General features: G+C 49.7%; 2 protein-coding genes and 1 long non-coding RNA gene across 3 annotated transcripts; all 3 read left to right on the forward strand.

Annotated features, from left to right (window-relative positions):
* Positions 1-23: 23 nt before the first annotated feature.
* On the forward strand, positions 24-1,831 carry Trappc1 (trafficking protein particle complex 1). The gene is made up of 5 exons (NM_001024206.2): positions 24-104; positions 196-294; positions 433-503; positions 862-1,000; positions 1,477-1,831. Exons 2-5 carry the CDS (start codon positions 196-198, stop codon positions 1,603-1,605), a joined length of 438 nt encoding a protein of 145 aa, NP_001019377.1. The 5' UTR covers positions 24-104; the 3' UTR covers positions 1,606-1,831.
* Positions 1,832-2,295: 464 nt separating this feature from the next.
* On the forward strand, positions 2,296-9,079 carry Kcnab3 (potassium voltage-gated channel, shaker-related subfamily, beta member 3). The gene is made up of 14 exons (NM_010599.4): positions 2,296-2,961; positions 4,158-4,201; positions 4,289-4,326; positions 4,547-4,626; positions 5,888-5,932; positions 6,021-6,065; positions 6,221-6,264; positions 6,435-6,521; positions 6,778-6,863; positions 7,089-7,209; positions 7,300-7,394; positions 7,498-7,618; positions 7,774-7,862; positions 8,104-9,079. The coding sequence occupies exons 1-14, from the start codon at positions 2,720-2,722 to the stop codon at positions 8,179-8,181; spliced, it is 1,215 nt and encodes a 404-aa protein (NP_034729.3). The 5' UTR covers positions 2,296-2,719; the 3' UTR covers positions 8,182-9,079.
* A 7,754-nt stretch (positions 9,080-16,833) lies between these two features.
* Positions 16,834-18,679, forward strand: Rnf227 (ring finger protein 227). The gene is made up of 2 exons (NR_027827.2): positions 16,834-17,096; positions 17,197-18,679. It is a non-coding gene; the product is annotated as a ring finger protein 227 (long non-coding RNA).
* The last annotated feature ends 384 nt before the right edge of the window (positions 18,680-19,063 follow it).

Here is a 19,063-nt window from a genome sequence, read left to right on the forward strand (position 1 = left end):
AAGACTATCGGGGCGGAGTTAAGGGTTCTTGAGGTTGCCGCTTACGACCCAGCTGGGCTTTATAAACCGGAAGTAGCTTGTCACCCTCTTTCAGAGCAATTCCGGTGAGTCCGGGGGTGGGGTTCCCACCTGGCTGAAGAATCAGGTTCTAGAGAGTTGGGTACCAGCCACTGAGCGAGGCTCTTTATCTTGCAGATGACTGTCCACAATCTGTACCTTTTTGACCGGAATGGAGTGTGTCTACACTACAGCGAGTGGCACCGCAAGAAGCAAGCAGGGATCCCTAAGGAAGAGGTGATCGGAGGGTCCCAGCGAATCCCCAAATGCACATAGTCCCAGTCCAGTCCTCTTCCTCCAAATCCCAAGTCCTTCCTATTCCCATCCTGTCCCCCCTCCATAACCGAGATCTAATTCTACCACCTCTCCCTCCAGGAGTACAAGCTGATGTATGGAATGCTCTTCTCCATTCGTTCGTTTGTCAGCAAGATGTCCCCGCTAGACATGTACGGTGGTTTTAGAGGGGTGTTGAAGGGAGGGCTAGCTAGCCAGCCTTGGGAACAGGAGATATTGTTTTGGAATGGAAGTGGCGTGTGGCCCCAAAGAGGGGAGGGTGTGTTTTAGAGAGGCTGAATCTGGATCGAGAATCTTGAAGCTGGCAGGAGCGGATACAGGAATGGTCTGAAAGTGGGGAGAGAGTGAAGGCAGTTGCAATTACATCGGGGGTGGGGATGACCGGAGGTGTTTTTACTCAATGAACCTGCTACAAACTATCTATATGAATAGGAAGGAGTTGACCTTGAGGGCATCACAAATATTTCTTTGGGAGTGATTTCACTCCTGTCTGAATACTCATTTCTGCAGGAAGGATGGCTTTCTGTCTTTCCAAACTAGCCGTTACAAACTCCATTACTACGAGACTCCCACTGGAATCAAGGTTGTCATGAATACTGACTTGGGCGTGGGCCCTATCCGAGATGTTCTACACCATATCTACAGTGCGGTCAGTGTCAGTAGAGGAACCCTTTTCCTCCTAGAGCCCTAGGAGTCCCTCGGGTTTTCTGCCCTTATCCTTCTGTATCACATCCCTGTTGAACTCAGTTTTCTCCAGAGCCTTTAGCTCCTTAAACAGTAATAGCTTCTCTAAGGGAGAGCTTGTGCAGGTTTTTGGGTTTTTTTTTTATAAATGATGTATTTCTTATTTTAATTATATGTATTGTGTAGAGGGTATGTGTGCACATGAGCACAAGTGTCTGTGGAGGACAGATCCTCTGGAGAATTACAGGCAGTTGTGAGCTGACCAACATGGGTGCTAGGCTCTGACTAACCTCTGCAAAAGCAGTAGTATGCTTTCTTAATTCCTGAGCTCTCTCCACCCCAACCCCACCCGTGTATTCTTATATTCTCGAGATTACACCATGTTTGAGATTGAAAATGAAAAGTGTCTCACATCAGGCTCACACACCCTCCTTTTCGCAGCTGTATGTGGAGTTTGTTGTGAAGAATCCTCTGTGCCCGCTGGGACAAACTGTGCAAAGTGAGCTCTTTCGATCCCGGCTAGACTCCTATGTCCGATCTTTGCCCTTCTTCTCTGCCAGAGCTGGCTGAAACATCTACCTCACCCCTCAGAAGAACCTGTGACTGCCTGGGCCCATCTCACTTGTTACATTGAGAGCCCTTCCATCTACCTGTCTCCGAGAGCTTTCCCCCGAAGGCCTACCACCCACTGCCTTCAAGTCATAAGAATGAAGCTCACAGGAGTCTACGCCAGTTTTATCCCTGCTTGACTCTGTGAGAAACACAGAATAAACTGAATAAACTTTTTGTCACCCTCTGCTGCCTGAGTGTGAGTTCCTGTGGCCCCTCCCAGTGTGACTCACACAAAAATGAGAACTAGGGTAGCCACACATCCCTGAAGCCTATAAAGAGGTTTTCCCAGCAGATTTCTCTCGAGCTGGATACTTTGTTGTGTTTTAGAATTTTAGCAGCAACCTTTGCTACCACTTGATAGATGTAGTACACACATCCTGTCTTACCTTTAGCTGTGACAATGTCTCCAAATCTAGTTTTCTCGGGGAACAAAAAACGCCCTCTCGAGTGCACACCACTGACCGGAATGAAAGCGGACACGATTCAAGTACAGAAAGTGAGAACCCCGTTCCTAAAACGGGATGTTCTGGGCAAGGCACACTGATTATTTAAGTTCTGGAGCTTCTGCAGGCGGAGCTTATGCAGATGAGCAGCGTGTTCTACTCAGAGGCAGGCGGCTCCATGCAGATGAAGGGGCGTGGCCTGAATGTTAATGAGCTGGGCTTGCTGCCGACGCGGCTGGGAGCACAGCGGTCCCGCAGCGGTTCCAGCTGAAGTGGCACCCGTCTTTTGCTACCCCTTGTTCCTGGGTAGCTATCCTTGAAGACCGTCCTCGACTTTTCTTTATCCTTACCCGTTTATCCTCCCAATCCCTTCATCACAGCTCCCAGCACCCGAATACCCACCACTCCGGGCGACCCCACGGTTTTCCTTTCCCACCGCAAGACCCGCGACCTCCAACAGCCCGCCCCCGCGGGCCCGATCCCGTTTGGCGGCTCTAGCTGCAGCCTTCTCAGCCTTCCCGCTCTCCCTGCGATCGCGCTATTACCACCACACCGGTGTCTGCCCTCGGACTTCCCGGCTCCCTCCTCCCGCTCCCTCGGAGCCCCCTCCCCCGCCCTGGCCATCCGGCATGCAGGTGTCTATCGCGTGTACCGAGCAGAACCTTCGCAGCCGGAGCAGTGAGGACCGTCTCTGTGGACCCCGGCCCGGTCCTGGGGGCGGTAATGGAGGGCCAGTGGGCGGAGGGCATGGGAACCCTCCGGGGGGTGGAGGACCGAGCTCGAAGTCACGAGCTGCAGTGGTCCCTAGACCCCCAGCACCTGCTGGGGCCCTTCGAGAGAGCACCGGCCGAGGCACTGGCATGAAATACAGGTATGGGGTGGCCGGGCAGCCTATCCATATGCTCCTCTTTTGGGACCCCTGAGGCTTTCTGGGTTAGCCGCCTAAGACCCCTTCAAACTTAGCTTAAAGGTCTGGCTCACCCCCCCCTCTTCTCTCTCACACGCACTCACTCTCTTCCTCTGTTAGTTCCCCCAACTTTGAAATCAAGTTTACCAAGGTTGACAGAGTCCTGTCATACCTAAACGATGCCCCTGAGTTGTCCTCCTTACCCGTAAAAAAGCGGGGAACGCCTGGATCTCCAGGCTGCTCCCCCCACCCCCTCCAATGGAGTGTCCTTGGGTTGGCGTCCTGGGGAGAGGAGGGAGGGAAACAGCATCTCACTCTGGCCGGTTGGGGCGCCTGACCCAGATATTGCCCCCACCAGCCCCGAAGCCAGTCTCCCTCAACCTTTCCAGGGTAGGATCAGGGCCCTAGAGAGGGAAGGGACATTTGAAAGGATGGACCACATCTTTCGCCCTCATGCTGTAAGACAAGAGTTGGCGGGAAGGGTTGTGAAAATTTTACTTTTAACTCAGAGGACTACCGGCCAGAGACTCTCAGAAGGAGGGTGGGGAGCACTTTTGCTTGGGAATGAGCTGAGGTCATTAATGTGACCCACCTTTGTCCTCCGAAGTATCCAATCTTCTCCCTGTAGCAGCCCTGACTAGGAAGTAGGGCTGTTTAATCTGTGCCTTGGAAAAAGAAGGAGGGTCTCTAGTTCAATCTCAGAGGTCAATGAAGAGAGGAAGAGAGAGAGCTGGACTTTCCTGTCAAAGCCCCCCCCATCCCTGCTGCTGCCTTTACTGACCTCATCAACGTGCCTGAGTTGGTTTACATGTCACCACAATCAGCCACATTTTTCAAATCCCACTACTCCACGCATCACAGAGACGACTCAGACACAGGCAGGACCTCACCCAGGAAGAGGAAACCAGAAGGCAGAGATAATAGGAGGGAACGGAGGCACTGAACAGTGGCTCTAGGGTCAATCGCCTTTGTTCACTTGTTCTTTCAACAATATTCCTAGGGCCTCTGCTATGGGATAGCACTGTCCGCCCCATCAGCCCACTGGGTTTGGTTTCTTTGGACTGAGACCCTTGAGGGCTTGGAAGGACAGGAGCTGGGGACTGATAATCCAAGTCCCCAGTGGAGGCTTCATCCTTTCCTGCTGCTTCTGTATCCTGCAGGAACCTAGGGAAGTCTGGGCTCCGGGTGTCCTGTCTTGGCCTTGGTGAGTTAGAACAGAAACTGAGGAAAAGGGGCACGATTTTACGGCCTGTCTCCCACAGTTCTCACGGGTCTGAATTCTCTCTTGCAGGTACCTGGGTCACGTTTGGCTCTCAGATCTCAGATGAGGTATATGTGATGGGACCTAGAAACAGGGTCCAGGTGGTTGTGGCGAGGGAATAAGAAAAGGATTTGGATGAGCCTGGGGGCAGGGTAAAGGACCTGAAGCTAGAGGATGAGCAAAGGAGAGAAAATGTGGGGACCAGGGCTGAAGTGCTGTGGGTTAAGATGCAGGCAGGGAAGTCACTAAGGGCAACCGTTCATCTTCAACTTTTTCTCGCCTCCCTAGACAGCAGAAGATCTCCTGACAGTTGCCTATGAGCACGGCGTAAACCTGTTTGACACTGCTGAAGTGTACGCGGCAGGAAAGTAAGAACTGGGGTGAAAGAGTAAAGTTATATTTGGAAGGCAGCTTGAGAGAACATCAGGGATTCTTGTTTCCCTCTTTGAAGAGAGAGACCTGGGAATTCTGGGAACAATAAAGTTCCAACTTTTCAGGCTAGTAGACACCCTGTGTATTGTGGGAGTTGTAGTTCCCACAATGCTTTCCCCTCTGGATTAGAGGTCATTAGACATTACTGTGCAGTCACATTCAAATAAAACCAACAAATTTATCCTGAAGCTGTATTTTCAAACACAGCACATCACATCCCATGCCTATGGCCTTACGTTGGGAGCAGCCGAAGTCTACATTGCCTACTCTGCCTCTTTATTTGATAAACATTCTTCTTCAAGACTTAGCTCAGGGTCAGCTCCTCCAAGAAACCTTTACCCAACTGCCCAGAATTGGTCATGACCATCGAGCACCCGTGACAATCGGTACTACTTTCTGACATTAAGTAAATGTCTGCTTCATACAAGTATATTTGCTGCTCAACTCAGAGCCTTCCCACCTCCCTGGAGCTTCTCTTCTCAGGAACCTTCATAGAGACCAGCAAAACACATGCACTGTTTCTGGGAAGAGGTCAACATAAGCTTGAAAAACATAGAGTCTAGGAGATTATACAAACAAGGGACATAGGAAAGATCCAGCGTTATACCATGGTTCAATAATTTCAGACTTGTCACAGCCCATAATCATGTACTAACAGAACTCTATAGGCTGGGCATGATGGCACTCACCTATAGTTCCAGCATTGGGAGGGTAAGGGGAGAGGAATGAGAATTTGAGGCTAACCTGGGCTAACAAAGTGAGATCTTGTTTCTAAATGTGGGAGGGAAGAAGAAAAGGGGACCTGTGTGAGCAACTCTATGGAAGCTGACGAAAGGGCTCCCCACAAACTGGCAGTCACAGGCAGAACCAGAGCTGGGATTAGGAGGGTGGCTGGAATTTTATAGAGGCAGAGGAAGGGGAGAGTAACCCAGTCTGTTTCTCTTGCCCTGTTGCAGTCTACCCCTTAAGCACCCACAATAGGGTTTGGTACATAGTTGATACACAACATAGGTGAATTAATTGAAAGTATACACTCCTAGCTCTGGGAGCTTCTTGCCTTTGTCCAAAGTCAAGCTGAGACTCCGGCGTGGTTCCTTTCCCCCACGCTTCTCTCTGCTAGAGAGGACACACTGGGAGAAGAGGAGAGAAATATTCTATCTTAAGGAGATGCGTGTCCTTGCATTGTCTTTATTTCAGGGCTGAAAGAACCCTTGGCAATATTCTCAAGAGCAAAGGCTGGAGGTGAGACTGTTCAGGGGGTGGTGGCTGCTGGAGACATGATCAACCAAATATCATTTTCCTGCTGGAAATATTGTTTTGCTTTTTCCAGGAGATCAAGCTATGTTATCACCACCAAGATTTTTTGGGGTGGACAGTGAGTACTTGGGGCGAAGCCTTACGAAGGATCTGTGGTCTATGGGATAGGAGTGGGGGGTTTGCTGCTCCACACCTGCCGGTAAGGACTCGTGCCATCCCAGTTCTCCATAGCTTCAGGTAAGCCCCGCTCCTTGACGTAGCCTTTTCCTACAGGGCAGAAACAGAGCGTGGCTTGAGTCGCAAACACATCATTGAAGGTGAGAGTCGGTGCCTGGGAACCTGAGGTGGGTAGCCATGGAGGCCAGAAGAATTGGGAATGTCCCTGATGTCCTGGAGTGAAAGATTAAGTTGACTATGTCAAGAGGGTATGGTCTGATATTTTCATTGAAGGTAGTATTTACCTTCCTTTCCCTCCCCCACCCCCCAGGCTTGCAAGGATCCCTGGACCGCCTCCAGCTGGAATACGTTGATATAGTATTTGCCAATCGTTCAGATCCTAATAGTCCTATGGAGGGTAAGAACCAGCACCCCCAAACCTGGCAGCCCTTTAAAACTGAGCATCTTTCAAACTTGCATCAGGAAGCCAGCCTTCTCCCAGTCAAACATCCCCCAATCTCACTGGCAGAGGCTCAGATCCAAGGGTGAAGAACAGACATGGCTGCAGACAGACCTGGGGTCTTGTTGTGGTGGGCAGAGTCTAGCTGCAATGGATCTGGAGTCTAGGAATCTATGGGTCAGACATCAAGGGTTTTCCTCTCTTGTGCACCTAGAGATTGTGAGAGCCATGACCTATGTCATCAACCAGGGCCTGGCCCTATACTGGGGGACATCCAGATGGAGTGCTGCAGAAATCATGGTATGTCTCTCTCTCTCTCTCTCTCTCTCTCTCTCACATACACACACACACACTCACATACACACTCACACATACACTCACACACTCACACAACACTCACTCACTCACACACACACACTCCATATCTGGTTCCCTTGCCTCATGACCAGTCCATACCTCACTGCACTGAGAAAGAAGAAAACAAAGGATTGCTCTGACCCCTGTCTCCTTTGCACACCCACCCAGGAGGCCTACTCCATGGCCAGACAGTTCAATCTGATCCCTCCTGTGTGCGAGCAAGCGGAGAACCACTTCTTTCAGAGGGAGAAGGTGGAGATGCAGCTGCCTGAGCTCTACCACAAAATTGGTGTGCAGACCCTCATTCCCCCCCACACACCCTTTCCTGCCTCACCCATGATATAAGTCCCTGTTCCACACCAAATCCTCTTGTTCTTAGGTGTTGGCTCAGTCACTTGGTCCCCCCTGGCGTGCGGCCTCATTACTAGCAAGTATGATGGGCGAGTTCCGGATACTTGCAAAGCCACTGTCAAGGTCAGACTTGGCGGCTGAGGGAAGCAGGGCTGGGCCAGCTAGGCAGCAGTGTGGTCAAAGAGGGGGTAGGTAGGGCCCTTTGCTGATTCTCCTTGGCTTCCAGGGCTACCAGTGGCTCAAAGAAAAAGTTCAGAGTGAGGAAGGCAAGAAGCAACAAGCCAGAGTGATGGATCTTCTCCCAACTGCTCGCCAGCTAGGCTGCACCGTGGCCCAACTAGCTATAGGTGAGACCCGGCAGGGGCCCTGCCTCACGGACTCCTAAATCTTTCTCTAGACTAGTTCGTTCTTAGAGAAGACCCTCTTCAGACACTTCTGGAGTCTGAGTGCCCACACTGATCTATCTGGCCCTTTTCTTTTCTTTTCTCTCCTCTGGTCCCAGCCTGGTGTCTCCGAAGCGAGGGTGTCAGCTCTGTTTTACTGGGGGTGTCCAGTGCAGAGCAGCTGATGGAACATCTGGGCTCCCTACAGGTGAGTTAGCGATTGATTCAGAAACAGAATTCCTTTCTCTCCCCTTTCCATGCTGTCTAACCCTGAATGGACTGAATGACCAACCTTCTTACAGAGTTGTCATTTGTAAAGGGAAGTCCAGGGAGACAGTGCCAAGCTGTCAAACAGCTGAGACTTTCTCAGTGGGTCCCACTGTGGCCTTCATCATGCCCTTAACTCGGTGACCCAGCAAAACCTGCCCTCTCTACTGCCGATTCTCAAGGTGCTGAGTCAGCTGACGCCGCAAACGGTGGTGGAAATAGATGCGCTCTTGGGGAACAAATCGCATTCCAAGAAGTAGTCCGTTGGGGGCGCGGGGACCCAATGCGGAGTGATTGTACCCTCTGGAAAGCCACTTTCCTGCATCCTGCAATCAGCTCCGGACCCCCACCAACCAAACCCTGCTCCCACGCAGCGCCGCGGCAGAATCAGGGTAGCTCCGCCCTCCAACGAGTCCCGGCTTCGAGTAGCGATTCGCATGAACAAAGCCATATCCTTTCACCATGGGGCACCGAGAGAGAAAGTAGATCTCCCACCCAGCCTCTACGCCCCTACTGTTCCTAGGGCTAGGCCTTCTCGCTAATCTAGGGCATGAGCCTTCTCCTCTCTGCCATTTGGTCTTGCACCGCTCCGCTCATTTCTTCCCCCTATTGCTGAAACCCAGAAAACATAGAGCAGCTAAAAGAAACATTGAGACTATCTCAAAAATGGGCCTTGAAATGTCATCAAGGGGGCAAGAACCTACACTGGGAACGGGGCTTTGTAGTATTTGTTTAATAGAAGCCAGGCTGGCCCTGGCAGAAAGTAATTATAATCTTTGGAATGCAGACTCCTGCCTCCTGCCTGGAGGTGGAAGACTTAAATCTAGAACTAGAGTCACACTTTGTGTTTACAGAGAGGGGATAAAGTTGGGGAAGACAAATGTTGACAAAGGCAGAAAGAAATGTACTGGCTGTGTCGCAGAAATGGCAAGGTGGCCCTTAGAAAACAAAGTGCTCTGGAGGATTTAGTGCGTTTGGCCACTGGCAAAGACGGGGTTGTAAAAGGTCTGGGGGAAAACTTGGGCTTGAACTGGACTTTGTATGTAGCAGCAGATGACTTCAGTCGTCTTCCTGGCAATAAACCTAAAGCAATAAAGATGGCCCCTCTGCTGTAAGACCTCCCAGGGATCTGTAAATAAAAATCTCAGCTTGATCCTCACGACCACGTCTGAAATTGCAGGGTTGGGGGTGGGGCCTTAGGGGCACCGTCTCATTTGACACTTCCTCTTACTGCTTTGTTAGAAAGCTCTCAACCCTAGTTTTCTCTCCGTCCATGTGAGTGGCTCAGGTCAGGCATCTCACCCTTGGTTATGGTTCTCTTGAAGGATCTTAAATACCAGGTACCCCTGGCACAGGGCCTCATCCTTCCTTTTGAAACTAGTGATGTGCCTTAGTTTCGTTGACCCCTCCCCTTATCTTCCTCATGAAAGATGCAGCTAACACTCTCCACCTTTTGTGCATTACATTTTAAACTTTCATTTTGTGTATGTGTATGGACACACATGCCACGGTGCTCTTAGGAGGTCAGAGGACATAGTTTGGTTCCCTCCTTCCACCAGGTGGGTCCTAGGGATCAAACTCAGGATGCCACGGTTGACAGCAATCATCATCATCCTTTTAGCCATCTTGTTTCCCTGCCCTCCCCACTTTAATTTTTAGGTGGATATTTTGCCTGCATGTATAGTTTATGCAACATTTGCTCCTAAAGGCAACAGAAGCCAGAAGAAGGTGTTGGATCCTCAGGGACTGCAGTTACAAACAATCGCAAGCTGTTTTGTGGATGCTGGGAATTGGACGGAGGTCCTCTTGCAAGAGCAGCCACTGAGCCACCACTCTACCACCCACCCCATCTCACCCTTTGTGTCTTTTAAGGTTTTATGTGTCTGAGCCTTTTGCCTGCATGTATATCTGTGCATCACAAGTGTGCCTGTACCTATGGGAGGACTGTGAGGCACCATGTACATGCTGGGAGCAAACTTAGGTCCTTTGCAAAAGCAGCCAGGACTCTTAACCATTCGCTTGCATCCATGCACACGAGCACACACATACAACACACACACACACAAACACACGTTTGTTTTTAAAAAATATTTATTTAGTATCAAATATTTGTGTAAGAATAAACTGTTGCCAGAAGAGGGCATCAGCTCCCATTACAGATGGTTGTGAGCCACCATGTGGTTTCGGGGGAACTCAGGACCTCTGGAAGAGCAGTCAGTGCTCTTAACCACTGAGCCCTGCCACACCTCTTGCCTTGTAGGTCTCCTTGTAGGTCTTCCCTATGTCTCATATCTACAGAGACCCAGAAATGAAGCAGTTTTGTTGTGGCTAGATAGGAAAGGTCACGGGAGTTGTGGTTTTGTGATAGAGTGGTACCATGAGACCTGTCTCTTTGGAGAGGATACAGAGAGGGAAAGAGCCACAATTTGTGAGGGAAACCAGCAAAAGGCCAGGTGGGAAGGCTCCTCAGGTCCTGCCGCTATTTCCGCTATTTCCATTGTTTATGGGCTCTGTTTCTGGGAGGAAAGGAAGTGGGTGGGAAGTTACAACCTGCAGTGATCCAGGGCAAAGGAAGACAAGTCTGCTACCCTTAAATGTAACCTCAGCGGCTCCCTCCTTCCCCTCTCATCCTGATGTCGTCTGTCAGAGTGCAGGGCAGCCTGCCTTTCCAGCCCTCAGCAGCAACTAATGAGTGCTCACATCTACCCCTCTAATCTCCCACTCATTCTGGAAGACTGTGGAGGATTCAAAGAAGCAAGATGTATGACTAAGCTATGATTAGTTCTTCTGTGACAAACATACAAGGATTTATCAATTCAAAATAGTATTCTCCTTAAATAGTTCTCTTGGAGAGCAATGCGCTGCTTCTAATGCTTCCCCCAGTGCTTAACACATTTTTGTTTATTTTCCCTGCTTCTGTTCAACACCCTTTAAAACCTCCTTTTAGGATTACCTCCAGCGGTAGTTTGGAAGTCCCTTGTAAACAAAACCTCCTTTGTATATAGACATTTGCCATTATTTCTCATCCACCTTATTCATGAGTTCAGTGAGCATTTGGGCACTGAGTCACTCTGTGGTATGGCACGGGAATGTGGAATGGCCTTCATGTAGTTTGCTGCTGGGAGAAACAATCGCATGGTCACTGTTCTAGTACAAACTTGTGTTGCCCAATGTCCAGAGGGAAGCATGCGGTGTTAGCAGCACCTAGAATGAGTCCAGGCCATGGTGAGGCTGCCCTGAGAGCAGATGGAGGAGCTGTTAAAAGCAAGGGCCTGGCAGCAGAAAGGAAGATGCAGTTAGTGTCAGTCAGCTTTCTGTTGCTGAGACAAAACACCTGAGGTAACCAAAGGAAGAGGAACAGTTGCTTCCGGCTCATGATTGTCTCGGTTTCAGCACCCGGCTGCTTGGGCCTTTTGCTTTGGAGCCTGTGGCACCGTCATAGTGGATCAAAGTGCTCCCTGTTCTCAGTATACCCCTCCCACAGCCCTTAACCTAAATCCTAACAGTTCTGTTCCTCCTCCAAAGCACCATAACCTGGGAACCAAGCAGGCAACACATGGCTTTAGGGGACATTTAAGATCCTAACCATAATAGAACCAACCCCAGAGTCTCCAAAGCCAGAGTGTCCACGGAGCAAAGAGAGACTGACACACTGAGGTCAGGGCCCACGAGAACCCCTGGGCAGTTCAGAATATTATCCTGATCCTAAAGATAACAGAGCAGTATCTGTTTTGGTTAAAAATGAAATTGAGGTTGGTTTTGTTTTTGTTTTTTTTGGTTTTTTTTTGTTGTTGTTGTTGTTTTGTTTTTTTTTTTGTTTTGTTTTTTTTGAGACAGGGTTTCTCTATATAGCCCTGGCTATCCTGGAGCTCACTTTGTAGACCAGGCTGGCCTCGAACTCAGAAATCCGCCTGCCTCTGCCTCCCGAGTGCTGGGAAATTGAGGTGAGGGGGAGGAGGGCTGAAAAGATGACTGAGCAGTGAAGGTACACGCTGTGCTTATAAAGGACCCCATTCTCTTCTGAGGGTCTTCAGGCAGCTCACACCCCACCACTCCACTCCCTGGGGGAGCATCTGACACCCTCTTTTTGCCTCAGCAGGCACCTCCATGAGCATGTATGCACACACAACAAACAGAAGGACACACACACACAGGGACAGACATAATTTTAAGTAAAATAATTTAAAACTTTTTCATCCTCCTGTGGGTTGGCTGGGAGTCCCTCTGTTCTTTCACTTGGTCTCCTTCATGTGTCTGTATTCACTGAGCAGGTTGACAGAGCAAGAATATTCCAGACATCTTCATTAGGATGTCAGGCACTCAGCACTCGCCTCCAGTGCTTGTGTCTAACCCTACTTCCTTCTGTGGTGGTCTCAGGGCATCCTTCCAGCAGGCAGATGTGCACTGCTGTGGCCTTCTGTGGTGGTCTCAGGGCATCCTTCCAGCAGGCAGATGTGCACTGCTGTGGCCTTCTGTGGTGGTCTCAGGCATCCTTCCAGCAGGCAGATGTGCACTGCTGTGGCCTTCTGTGGTGGTCTCAGGGCATCCTTCCAGCAGGCAGATGTGTACTGCTGTGGCCTTCTGTGGTGGTCTCAGGGCATCCTACCAGCAGGCAGATGTGTACTGCTGTGGCCTTCTGTGGTGGTCTCAGGGCATCCTTCCAGCAGGCAGATGTGCACTGCTGTGGCCTTCTGTGGTGGTCTCAGGGCATCCTACCAGCAGGCAGATGTGCACTGCTGTGGCCTTCTGTGGTGGTCTCAGGGCATCCTTCCAGCAGGCAGATGTGTACTGCTGTGGCCTTCTGTGGTGGTCTCAGGGCATCCTACCAGCAGGCAGATGTACACTGCTGTGGCCTTCTGTGGTGGTCTCAGGGCAGCCTCCCAGCAGGCAGATGTGCACTGCTGTGGCCTTCTGTGGTGGTCTCAGGGCAGCCTCCCAGCAGGCAGATGTGCACTGCTGTGGAGGATGAGGCTCCTGAACACACACATGATCTCTGCCTCTTGCTAGTATTGGTCAAGGCTGGTCACAAAGCCATCCTCCACTGTAGAGATAGGAAATAAGTGCTGGGATTACAGTCTGTGCCACCAAGCCTAGTGCCATAGGCTGGGAGACGATGGCAGAAGGAGCAAAGGACCTGGGCACCACTTGACACTTGCTCCATTAAAGGGTTTTAAACAGCAGTAGAAGCATGCCAGAATGTGACTGGTTTGAGATATGGAAAGGTCTCTGTAAATCACACAGAGGGAGAAAGACCATAGACCAGTGTGTATGCGAATGACATGGAGGCAGGATATGATGACAGCTTGGACCAGGAGCGTGAGAACACAGCAGGGAGAAGCAGGTAGATTGGTTATTTAAGGGACAAAATGGCCTGGCCTTGGGGATGGGTCAATAAAGGAAGAGGAAAGGAGGGGAGAGCTTGCAGGTATTGCCTAGGTTATGGAGCCAGCAAAGGAAAGGGAAGAGGAAAAAAATGGAAGAAATTCTGGTTTGGAAAAGGAAGATCACCAGTTTGGGTTCTTGGCCATAAAGGCTATGGAACAAGTGACAGGAAGCCATAAATGAGCTTAAAGGAACCCACTGACTGTGGAACACCTTGGCTTTTTGTTGTTGTTTTTGTTTGTTTGTGAGCTCTCATTTCTTTCTTTCTTGTTTTTAAAATGTATTTCATGTATGTGAGTACACTGTTGCTGTCTTCAGACACTCCAGAAGAGGGCATCAGATTTCACTACAGATGGTTGTGAGCCACCATGTGGTTGCTGGGAATTGAACTGAGGGCCTCTGGAAGAGCAGTCAGTGCTCTTAACTGCCGAGTCATCTCTCTAGACCTGTGAAACACCTTGTGCTCATCTTATTCTACCTTTGTTGAATAAGATTTGGGTTGGGAGATGGCTCACCGTTAAGCGAGAGCTTAAGTTTGAATCCACAGATCTCACATAAGCTGAGTGTGACGATCCGTGTGTCCATAATCACGGTCTCCTATGGCGGGTGGAAAGATACAGGAGAGTCCTCGGAATCCCAGCAGTTTGGGGACCAGATATCCTGATACACAGATCTGGAAAACCCTGTCCTGAGCACGGTGGTTTCTGAACCTGGGCATGGTGGTGCGTGGTTTTAACCCTAGCACTTTGAGGTAGAGGCAAGCAGATCTCTGAATTTGAGGCCAGTCAGGTCTACATAGTAAGATTCTGCCTCACAAACAAACAAACACCCACTAGCAACAACAGGAAAAGCCAAACAAGGAGAAAGTGAGGATGCCTAAGGTTATCCTCTGATTTTGACACATGTGCCATAGCATGAACCACACAAAAGAATCCACATGCATGTACACACATAGATGTTGTATAGACAACAAAGATGAAGACTTACCATCAATTGAAGATGGTTTTATGCATATGTGTATGGAGGTGCTCATGGAGTCTAGAAAAGATTCAGATCTAAAGCTGGAGGTACAGGCAGTCGTGAGCTGCCCAACACAGGTGCTGGGAACTGAACTCGGGTCATCTGAAAGAGCAGCAGGTGTTCTTAAGCACAGAGTCACCTTGCCAGCCCCCTGAAGATATTTAAAAATGTGAGGCACACCTTCCCAAAGAAAAGTTCTACAAAAGGTGTGAATTATGACAGTGTCATTGGAATAAGTGAGTAAGTTCTCCCAAGTGACCATGAAAGCCATCAAACTCCTAAAATTTTAATGTCTGCTTAAAAACCATGATAAACCAAAGCAGGCCATGAAGGCACACACCTGTAGTCCCAGCACTTGGGAGGCAGAACAAGAAAGATCAGAAGTCGAAGGTCATTTGGAACGTGTAGAGTCCCAAGCCAGCCTGAGTTACATGAGGCCCCCAGTCTGCTCTTTATTTATAGAGGACGCAGCTTTGTTGCCAGAACCCATGCTGGGCAGTTCACAACCACATTCGACTCCAGCTCCAGGAGATGGGACAGCTACTTGGATTCCAGGGGTTCCCGAACTCATGGGCACACACCCACACAGACCCACAAACATACATCACTAAAAATAAAACAAATCTTAGGTAAATCTCACCAAGAAGATTATTTTCCAGAAACCATAATCCTGGTGCTCTGGAAGCTGCGGTAGGAGGACTGCCCTGATTCTGAGACCAGCCTAGGCTACATAGTAGGTTCCAACTTAGACTGGGCAAAAGATTACTGTTGTTAGGCATGGTAACAATAGCCTTTAATGCCGGCACTCAGGAGGCAGAGGCAGGCAGATTTCTTGTGAGTTTGAAGTCATCCAGAACTATATGAAAAGTTTCAGCCCAGCCAGGGCTTCAGAGTAAGACCCTGTCCCTAAAACAAAGATTACCCTCAAAGATTTTAGCTTTAAAATGCTAATGTTAAAAACCAAAACCAGCTCTATCTTACCTGTGATGGGCCGGTAAATGCTATACCATGTAAAGAAACCCATCTTGTATTAACCAAGAGATGGTGTATGGGAAATACTGGGTACAGAGAAGTTACAGAGAACACAAAGCCGGCGTGGAGCCAGGGATGATAAGGATAATAACAGCTGTTGCTTATCTGATGTTTACTGTGTACCATCAGGCACCATTTAAAGCACCTTACAAACACAAGCTCTTTCCATCCTTACTATTATTACCCACACTTTGTAGATGAAGAAATCAAGGCCCAGAGAAATGAAGTAACTTGTCTGTGGGTGTCACAACTAGGATTTGTTCTTGAGCCAGCTGTGTCAAGACTGTGTTATTATCCTCCGCAACAGAGCCTGGGTTCGAGAGGCTGAGGAGGCAGCTTGGGTGTGGGTGCCACACCGTGAGGGAATGTGGGCTGTGAGTACCACGTCCTGTTTACCTGTGGGAGAAGTCAGACCCCTGAGTCAGAAGTCACGCAGAGCTGCTTCGTTTCCACCATCATGCTGTGTGGGTGTCCAAGTCTGGATACTCCGGAAGGAAAAGATTCCCAGCATTCCTAAGGCCATGCTCCTGGAATCTAGGTCCCTCCTTGTGCTGAGGTGTTAGCTGGACTCAAACTCTCAGAGGGGGTAGGGGGAGGAATTTGAGGGAGCCAGCCTTCCAAAGAACCCAAGAGGCCATGTATAAAAAGGAGAGGCGAGGGCAGAGTGAATTATGGCTGGGCACAATCCAAACATCCAGAAGACCAATTAAAACTGGGCAGAACCAACAGTAAACCTGGCATATGTTGCCTGTTTGTGAGGGGAAGGGCAGGAGGGGATTGTGAAAGAGTATGAACATGTGACAAATAGGCCAACAGGGCCATATAGACTTGTGCTAGTGACTGTGTGCAAGAGGAGACCTGGACACCTGCATCAGGTAGGTTTAAGTGACAGCGCTAGTGTTTTGCTGGGGGTGAGGAGTCCGCCATGGAGGCTGTGGGTGGAGCGTGCCCCCCTCTTCCCTCGGGTAATTCTGGCATTGTCCTGGGCATTCAGCCCGCTGCATCCCCACTCGCAAGTCCAGCCTCGCGCCTCTGCCGCCCCAACGCGTGCCTCGGAAGGGAGCGGCCCATCTGCGCGTGACGCCTCGAGGGCGGGGCCTCACTATTAAAAGGGGACAGAGGCGGCGGCGCGGGCCCCAGGCCCCTGCCCTGGCCCAAGGAGGGCTCATTCGTTCTGTATCCTAGCCGCCTAGAGATCGAAGCCCTCGGGCCACGGTGACCACGATGCAGCTCTTGATGAGAGTGCCCTCTCTTCCCGAGCTGGGTGAGCTGGACTGCAACATCTGTTTCCGACCCTACAACCTCGGGGCCCGTGCGCCCCGCCGCCTGCCTGGCACGGCGCGCGCCCGCTGCGGCCACACGCTGTGCACAGCTTGCCTGCGCGAGCTGGCAGCGCGGGGCGACGGCAGCCGCACGGCCGCGCGCGTGGTGCGCCTGCGCCGCGCTGTCACGTGCCCGTTCTGCCGCGCGCCTTCCCCGCTCCCGCGCGGCGGCGTCACGGAGATCGCGCTAGACCCTGTCTTGTGGTCACGGCTGGAGGAAAAAGCCCGGGCTGAGCGTGAAGGAGACCCGATGGGGAGCCCGGCCAAAGACAGCGGAGAGGATGGAGAGGACGACGACGGGGAAGCGGAGAGCGAGAAGGGGGCGGGACCTCCAAGTGCGGGTTGGCGCGCGCTTCGCCGAATTTTGGACAGGGTCCTGGCGCCGGCACGCCGCTTGCGGCGTCCGTTGCCTAGCAATGGTGAGGGGCGGCCTAGGGAGGATACTGGGTACATTGCACCGAAGAATGCTGGGTCAAGTTGCATCCTCCTGTTGCCACTAACCCTTCTTCTTTCCTCCAGTGCTCTACTGTCCAGAGGTCAAGGACATTGCCCACATGACCCGTTGTACGCTGTAACCAAGGAACCCCAGAGCTATGGCAGAAAGCAGGTGGGAGCAGCATCCTCAGGCGTGCTCTGACACAAAAGGTTGATGTCAAGACTACCTGGAAATCAAGGCTGATGCTGGAATTGGTACATGCGTGATGGAGATGGAGCTCAACAGAAAGGACCCTAGATGGTGTGGATTCTGAGCGGCGAAGGCTCCTAGACTGTGCCAGCATTATATTTTCAGGATGGAGTGGCCAAGGGATAATAGAAACAAAGCCTACCATAATGTAGGAAGAAAAAAAAAATAACAAAGCTTTGGCGTTTGTTCAGAGTCTGTGGTGTAAGCAAAGGATCCAATTTTAGCAGTGGTCTGTGGTTGACAATGTGTACTGTGGAAAAAAGGACAGGACAGGGGATAAGCTAATTTATATGTCATGTCAATCTCACTTATCTGGTTGTGTTTGCTGGCATGCCATCTTCCCACTCTTGTTACCGTGCTCCAGCAATTACTGAGTTGACTCCCTGCTTATGATTGGGAATCTTGCATATACAACCTCCCTTCAGCTGGATAGGGCAGGTATGAAAACATCCAAGGGGCATTTATTTACATGAGGCCTTATTAAAGGCTTATCAAAGATGGGTGAGCCATTTGATAAAGGAAGCAAAATTTAGGCCTTTGTTATCTTTACTGACTCTGTAGCAATACTGGGGAAAAGAAAAAAAAAGATGCTCACATAATTTTAATTTGTGTCCCATAATGGGACATTGTTTACTGTATGTAGTTAGTTCTATTCTAAAGTCCTGTAAATATCTTACTGTAGACTTAAAATCAAGACCAGCAGTGTTGGTTGGTCTCACAGCTTGCTAGAAATGCAGAATTTCAGGACCCCAGTCCACATTCCCCGGTAGTTTTAGAATCCCAGGTATGTGTATGTAAGTTAAGAATCACTGGTTTAGCTCTTAGTCACTCTGAGATGGCATCATCAGCTGTAGGTGGAACATTTAAAACACTAGTGACGCATTAAAGTGCCAAAGTGACATTCTTTTGAGAAAAATTTTTCTGAGCTACAAATGTGAATTTACAAGGCCTCAGTTTTCAGAGGTCTTCAAGATTTTGTTTTTAATGACAAATAATGTATGTAGTTCTAGGGTATAAACCTCCATTTGTAAAATGTTTTGTCTTTTTCCTGTCCTTCGGTTCCAGCTGAAATCTCCCCTTTTGGAGGCCAGCATGCATCTGTGGGAATGTGTATGTTTTCTCTATACGTGTTGCCAAAGGGAATGCTATGTTTATTTTCTGCTATTTTATGTTTTGAGTATTTCTAGAGTATAAATTTCAAGTGACTATCTCCAGAGCCGATAGCAGTGTTAATGTTATATGTATTCAAAAAAAAATGTTTGCTGAATTTATTTTGAATGTAATAGTCTCTAGAATAAAGTATCTGGGCTCATTCAATCTGTGAAAGACTGTTATTGAATAACGTTATTGACTAAGACGGAGTTCTGTCCAACAGTTCAGGGACACCACAGTCATCCCAGTTCTTTAAAACAAAATAAAACAAGGTGTCTGCTCCACAGTGGAGCTGTGGTGCTGTGGTGACCTCTGCTGACTCTGGGGAGGTGGCTTTCAGTGTCAGGCAGGCGGCTCCCTCTGCTCTTGGCACCTGCCTTTGGGACCTCAAGGATCCTACCACTCACCAGCTCTGTGCTGAGCTCATCCTGTGCTTAATACTGGAAAAAGGTCTTATTCTGGTGAATGATTCAAGAGATAAAAATGCAGAAAAGTCACAAAGTAGAAAAGGGATTAGTAGCTGGGCGGTGGTGGCGCACGCCTTTAATC

Source organism: Mus musculus, chromosome 11 (assembly GCF_000001635.26).
Source record: "Mus musculus strain C57BL/6J chromosome 11, GRCm38.p6 C57BL/6J".
Lineage (NCBI taxonomy): Eukaryota > Metazoa > Chordata > Mammalia > Rodentia > Muridae > Mus > Mus musculus.